General features: G+C 39.7%; 1 protein-coding gene and 1 long non-coding RNA gene across 2 annotated transcripts in view; both read right to left on the minus strand.

The window, feature by feature from the left end:
• The window catches only part of LOC138039988 (uncharacterized), a 1264-nt gene extending 1189 nt beyond the window's left edge, over positions 1–75 (minus strand). The window contains exon 1 of the mRNA XM_068885799.1: positions 1–75. This exon is cut by the window's left edge and continues 28 nt beyond it. Within this exon, the coding sequence (XP_068741900.1) occupies positions 1–75 (75 nt within the window).
• Positions 76–1818: 1743 nt separating this feature from the next.
• LOC138042633 (uncharacterized) lies at positions 1819–3169 on the minus strand. The gene is made up of 2 exons (XR_011131052.1): positions 3041–3169; positions 1819–2370 (listed from the first exon to the last, which is right to left on the minus strand). It is a non-coding gene; the product is annotated as an uncharacterized lncRNA (long non-coding RNA).
• Between the last annotated feature and the right edge of the window lie 4331 nt (positions 3170–7500).

Genomic DNA, 7500 nt, shown 5'->3' on the forward strand with positions numbered 1-7500 from the left:
TCGATACCAAGTCCCGACCAGGAATGGTGTACTCCGCGGCTGACTGATTTCGACAAATAGACACTCCCAACTCATCGTTCTTTAAATCATCACGTATTCGAAAGTCAAGATTGGTGCCCAAGTAAATACAAACAACGCCACCATTCCTTCCGTTCATTTTACGATCTTTTCTGACCAGTTCAAAGCCAGGTAAATATACTTCGTTATTATGCACTGTAGAGCCTAATTTAGACTCGTTGATTACTAAACCATCAACTTTAGAAGAGGACATAAAAAAAAGCTCGTCAATGTGGGACAGCAAACTATTAATATTAAGGGACGCGAAGACTAACCCTCGACCAAAGATGCTAGAAAGATTGGACTTACCGCGTTCGTCACACTTGAAGGCATCGGCCGAATCGGATTCCCAGACGACACTGTCCTAATCTACACACAAATAGTTAATAAAATTCTGAGCGAGACGCGAGGTGCCACCGTTGTTTAAGTGAAGGCCACTCCGATTGAAGTGGGTAGTTTCTTAAATGTTTGAATGATCAATAAAGCCCCAGGACATCTGATGACAAAAGTGCTTAAGAACTTTATTCGCAGTAGGAACTTTACTTGCCAAGGCTTCATCGTCAGATCTACTGATGAGACTGGATATTGTGATCATAACTGGGGATTCCGAACTAACTAATTTGGCTAGATCAACCACTTTTGCACATTCACGAGGAGAGTTACTGGAACTTAAACTGCTAGTTCCTACGTAAAAGTGGCTTGATATGATCCTACATGTCTTGCGTTGTGCATCCCGGAAATGTGGCTATTTTGACTTGTGAGTTCCTTGACATTTTGTGGCTTTGAAGATAGTTAAGTGTAGAGTCCCCTGCTATGATAACCTTCTTCCGGCAGTTGGGCTGTGGTTGATCATGATCATTTGACAATGATTCAGTTGAAACAGTTTGCATAGTTTTGCGTGCTCTACGCTGTGAGGAAGACAAATACGAAGATGACTGTTGGCCATGGTCGCCGCTATTTTCTTTTTGATTGGCAACATTTCTCATTTTTAATTCTTCATTATTTCGCAGCGGCTCAAAACTGTTTCGAGTTTCTGTGGTATATGCGGGCACTGACTTCTGAATCTGGTCACGTGATACTGGTCAGCGGATACCTCGTTTTGACAGGTGTCAATTGATCAAAAGATGTATGCTGTAAACTAGCATGATACTGGTCAGATTGGCATACATGGAGGGGTGAACAGACGTACGGACGGTTGATGACGTCATGGCTATAAAACCAAAATTTCTCGCATCGATGGATTACCATATTTTCTTAACTATGGTTCTCCGCGCGCGCTGCTCCGCTATTACCAAGAGATCTGGCTCGTTACTCTTTTCGAGAGATCGATAACAACGAGCTTTCGCGTAAAAATCTCCATATTCTTCGGCGGTGTAAATGTCAAAAACATGCCCTTAACGAAAGAACTTGTAGCTTTTCTCGCCGGCGTTTCTTTTTCCTTGGCAATTTAACCAGTCTAAGCAAGAGCCACAGTCGATTTTTGGAAAATTCCTCGAAGATTTAGACCAACTACTAGTTCCATTTGCAAAAGCACAGCAGCAACAACGAATATGGTGCACACAGCATATGCACGCAGAGGCCATCTTGGATAGATGTAAACACCCAATTCAAGTAACGTGACTCGTTAGGCGAATTTGTCTCTTTAAGTAGCATTGTATGGTTGGGTTAATTAGGGGTGGGGGGAGAGGGTGCAGGTTCTTAGAAAACGCGCTAGCCTCTACTCTATTACCCGAACAGCCAGATAAATTTTCAAGCGTCGCCTTGACGAAATACGTTTCTTTTAATAAACTGCCTTAACGTTTACATCTTCCGTTATTTCGTGTATTATGCACGTGAAGCGTTATTTGATTGGCACGTATCGTCGCATCTACAACCTGTTACAAAGCTACGATTACATGATGCGAAATGTGTCTTAATAGGAACACATTTTTTATACCCACGGCATGGAATAGCTGACTGACAATGAACCAAACTTGTATCACGACAAAAGTGAACTAGCACACCCTCCGAGCCAACACAACCATAAGGTTTCCATTCCTTTCTTTCAACGCATCCATTCTGACTTCTCTGTACCATCGTTTTGAATTTGTCAGATACCGAACGGACTGAACCCTCCCTAAATTTTCTTGCGGCGTACTGATCTTTAAGAACATGAAACGCTGATTTGGGGGATGTTTCTTTGCGTTTCTCTTCTGGTTGATCACCGACAGCCTGCAAATGCACGTCATCCGCTAAACCTGACAGCGATGATTCCGTGTACTTTTCTCCTTCTTTTGCCAAAGAAAACTGAGTGCAAAGAACAAAAAATGTCACCTAAAATTTGGAATAAGAAAGTAATTATGATGTTACAACAGTTATACAGCGCATTTTCTCTGTAAAGTTATTCTAATGTATATGCTAGACCACACCACTAAAAACTAAACAAATTACAAAAAAGGAAGGCCTGATAAATTCCTGACTTGATTAATGAGGCAGTCTTTTTCCCTTCAGTTAGTTCAAGAACCTGAGAGTTCATCCCGATAGCAGCTGGATTCCAAATTCCACATTCCAAAACGGACCTCCTGCGGTTTGGTGAAAGACTGAACCAATCAGTCAGCGGTAAAGGAAGAGGAAATATTGTGATAGCCGGTTAGTGTGGATTGTGGAACAACTGGCGCAAATGTTAGCAAGCACGAGGTCGAATTGGGGATTCTTATGACTGATGTCTGACAATGTGGCTTTAAAGCACTCCCTCTACCTATCAAATTGATCTAGATATCAGTGTGTCACACGCAAAATTAAGCATATATCTAACGAAAATCAGGAGCTCTTCTACGTGTAATTGATCAATACTTCCAATGTACTGCATGTGAGTTTGCACCTCAACACGCGCTGTCTCATTCTAACTGGATCGATGCTTCGATCCAGGCAAAGTGCAATTACGAGGATATCAGTAACCTACAATTTGGAATACGGGCAAGTCTCTGGGGAGAAGGTAACTTACGTATCTGAAAAAGAACATAGTTTTTCCGTGTCGCATCTTTTGACTAAAAGCGGCTGTGTTCAGTCTAACTTTCGAAGAATAATGACTGAGTGACTGATCGACTCTTCTCTTTTATACTTGTACCCTTCGTGTGCTACCAGATAGCTTTTAATGCGTATTTTTCCAGTTAAAGCAATTGCCATCTCAATTGAGTGAAATGATGTCATAGACACCAATCTTAATATTTCTTAATGAACGTGGTTTAACACACATTCACTCTAAACCACATGGCGCTTTAAAGCAAGGTGGCCTTGCCGAGTATGTTTTTGCATTGAAACTCAAAGACAATTTCTGGAGAAAGTGTTCATCCTCATTCAACATTTCACTCGATAGTCCTGAAGTGGCTTCATTTCAGGATAGCAATCTTTCTGTGCAATACCGCAAATTATCATTATCTGTCTTTTGAGCGAAGAAATTAAGTGGAAGGGGATGCATTAATGGACGAGCTACTATGACTGATATTATATCATATTTCTTGAGTAGGTTTAGTTTTCAAATAATTCCAGTCATATTGCTACCATACTGTGTATACAATGACCAGTCCATTACTACTGTGAGTTGGTTATTATATTTTCTTTATTTTCCTTCTTCTTACATGTTTGGATTCTTGTGAGAGGACAGTAGCAGATGCGCGAGTGAGTAATTTTGTACCTGTCGACAAAGTGTGCATTTTCTACTTAATTTTTAACCTTGCTATTCACTTGATATGCGAGAGAACATAAAAAACCCAGGTGTCAAATGATAGTTTGGAATTTATTTCGTGAGCATACAATCATCACTTGATAAACCGCTTCCATTAAAAAAAAAAGCAAGCAAATCGTATTTTTATTACATCGTCACCTAATAATAACTCCTACGAAATTTACTTCCGTGTAAAGACGGAAACCGGCTCCTGATAAAGAAATGAAACTTGTTGAAGCTTAAGATGAGATGGCCTAGGCCAACGTGAATTTTGACATCATATGCCGTCCCAAAGAAAACTGGGGGTACGATATGGAAAAGTAAAGTGTGACCCACTTAATAGCAAGAAAGAAACAAAAACTTGCTAAGACGAGAGCAGCTACTTTTTGCTTGTCTTCATTCCCCTTACGAAAGACGTTGCCGTGTCGAAGAAGATTCTCGTCGTTTCCCTTTAACGTAAATTACTATAGCCTTTAATCTGTAAGTAAGGAAAACAATGAGAGGAAAGGAAGTCATGCGCTCGATAAACATGGCAATATGATTACACTTCCATTTAGGAAAATTCCTTTATCCAAAATGGTGCAAAGTGGTTGCTCCAGTGGTTTTACAGAGAGGTCTAGGACAAACTTCCTAAATAGCGAGGCACTGGGAATTGCTAACAAACAGAGAATGAAAGGAAGAACCAGACAACTTTAACACATCGAGATTCAGAACAAAAAATGGAAAAGGAAAACACTTGTTGCGAGTTCCATGCTTTTACAAAGTGAAATGACGAAGGTTCGCTCTAGTGTATATCAAACTCAAGAGAAGTCGCACTTTTTCTGTTTTGCTGCATTAATTTCGTAACAGCTTATTCGTGCTAATAAGCGTTGTTTGAGTTTCCAGTTTCCTCTGTTATCACGTCATCATCCATTAAAAGGTATACACTGAACGTTCTTATTTTTAAGGGATTTGAGTTTAAAATGCTCTTAAAGTTGTTTGGAAAAGAGCTAATTAGACTACAAACTCAGTTGTTCTTCGGTGTATGATCAGTAGTGTATCATGTAATAAGAAAGTTACGTTAAATGTCTTGTTGGACTACAGTTTTACATTTCTTCTACCTGTATTTATACTATTCACAACAACTAAAAAGCGAAAACAAATGAACAAAATAAAGACGTTCTTAACTGACTCTCGGCCTCTGTTTGTTGTTAACATTTTGGTTAATCTCAGGTTCAAAGTTCTGATAAAAAAACTGTAATCGTGAAAACAAATCGAAAGTAAGTTGCCTTTAAAAGCTCTTAATTTTTAACCTTCAAAACAGGTGTATACCGATGACAGACATTGAGAGGCCGGAAAATAAGGATCCTCCTCTCTTTCGTACATGAAAAAGAACCCCACCATCAACCTAATTTAGTTAAAAAGGTATTGCCTTCACATCTATTAATAGAGCTTGTGCTGATCAGCACATACGCGGCTGATTTTCAAGTCCAAGACAAACGTTTGGGTCGTGCAGTAAGACTTAAAAGCTGATTGCAAATGGTGTAAAAGCAAAGTCAGGTAATGATTACTTTTATTTGGGGGTAGAACTAAGGAGCTTAGTGATTCCAAGCTGCACTGTTAAGTTTAATACGAGGAAGTCTAAAACACAGAGAATAATCCAGTAATGGTCCGCACGCAAATCCAAAGCCATATTTTAGGGAAGTGGTCAAAACTACTACACTCGAACAGGACCTACCAAACCACAAAATAGATGGTAGTGTCGTCTGCACTCCCCTTGCTCAACGTCAAAAGATGGTGTCTATATTGCATAGCCACCCCTCTATCCAGCAGTAAAAGATTACAGTGAGATGCAAACCTCACTTTTGTTGTTTGTCTAGTAATGCCGACTCTTGCCAGCTGAATATTCCTGTGTCAACTCAAATTTAAAAGCCAATAAAATGTTGTCGGTAATGTTCATGTGATAAGTTCGAAGAAAGGTTGTGCCTTTGAGAACCCCCCTACCCCAAAGGTGGGTCCTGTTCGAGTATAGTAGTTTTGACCGGTTCCCTAAGTAATCTTCTCTGGGGTCGTTTGTCGCAAGACGCCCCCCCCCTCCCCCCCCCCCCAAAAAAAAAAAAAAAAAAAAGAAATAATGTAATTAAGTATATACTCACTCAGTTATCTGGGTGTTTCAAGCAATCTGATCGGTTTAGAGTAATTGAGCATTATTCACTCCCTACGGAGTGAGTGAATAATGCGTGATCCAAACAAAACAAAATGGCCGGCGTAAAGTCGCCAGCATTTCTGAATCGGAAATATTGAGAATACAAGATGACGCTGTGCTGCAGAATACAAAGAGAGCCACAAAATTTGGCCTGAAAGATTTCAAAGGTAAGAGAAGAGTTCATACTTTTGCCAATCAGTATTTGACTTCGTTTTTCCAGATAATTATCGCTGAAAATTAAACAATCTTCACGCCAACAGTTTGTTTCACAAGGAGTAATTCTATTTTGTAGGGCTGGTCGCTCAGCAGAACGAATTTGTTGCTGAAATCGAGGAATTAAAAATATGTTTCAGAAAGTTCCACATGGCTGCAAGGAAACAAGACGGGTCATTTTACAACAAACCCACGCTCACCTCAATTAGAGTCGCCATTTCATGTGGGTACTTTTACCAACTGCACTTTCAATTTCCATTTCAAATGAACTTTTAACTTTGATCGAACGGTAAAAACGTTTTAACAAGCAGATTTTCCATTTAGATTGCTGATTTAAACGGTGTTAAATGACCATTTTTCTGTTTGTGACGAGGATTTTAACGAAGGTTATCTAGATTTACCATGTTTGAAGCCGCATCTGTAAACACTTTTGTGCATGCTTTGTGCCGCTTGCACGTTTTCCAGGCATGAACTAAGACGTCAATTAAATCGACTTTGGATGGTTTTCTTTTGGAAATGTTGTTGACACCACTGAGTGAGTATATAATAAAACAATTATTCTTTTTAATCTCGGTGAATAGTGCGGCTCTATTCACCGAGATTTCAAAGAAATCATGCCATAAGCTTTTATTGGGGTCCGGATTTAACAGGCCCACACTCACCAACTCAAAACTCAGAATTTTCTGTTGCTTGTGTCAGTCAGCATCGTGCCCAGATCATAAGGAGCAAACCACCTGTTCTGAGTGCTCCTATCTAGAGTTGGACCTAGAGAATGCGGATGCTCCACCAGTCAGCCACAGGAGACTCTTATGATGAAGAAGATATGAAACTGCAGATACTGACAAAGAATTTTCTTAGCGATAGATCATCACGGTTAAATTTATATAGATGTGAACGACGTTTTCTCGACAGAGTCCTTCACTGGGAAAAGATTTCTTTAGCGTAGTAAACACCAGTTTGATGTTCAGATCGTTTCAATGATGATTAACAAGACAGCGGATTTTGTCTTGAGATTCCGTTAATGTGACAATTTATAGTAGTATTGTATTCCTTCTGAATATGTATTGGCTGTTAAATAGTGTTGTCTTCCTTCTGAATATGTATTGGCTGTTAACAGACATGTTTCCACTGCAAAATATCAATCCTCGGTTCATCCTTCTGCTGAGTTTGTCACCTCCTGTGGTTTCACCTGAAAATAATTCAGTAAAAAATGAAACAGTTTTTATGCCTGCGGCAGGCGTCAAACATCTCCAGCGAAAACAGGTAGACCGCACAGACAAAACGTTTACTTTCTGTCAGGATTCAATTCTTAGTTCAGTTTTTCCTCTCTTTTCCGTCACTC

This window comes from Montipora capricornis, chromosome 3 (assembly GCF_036669925.1).
Source record: "Montipora capricornis isolate CH-2021 chromosome 3, ASM3666992v2, whole genome shotgun sequence".
Lineage (NCBI taxonomy): Eukaryota > Metazoa > Cnidaria > Anthozoa > Scleractinia > Acroporidae > Montipora > Montipora capricornis.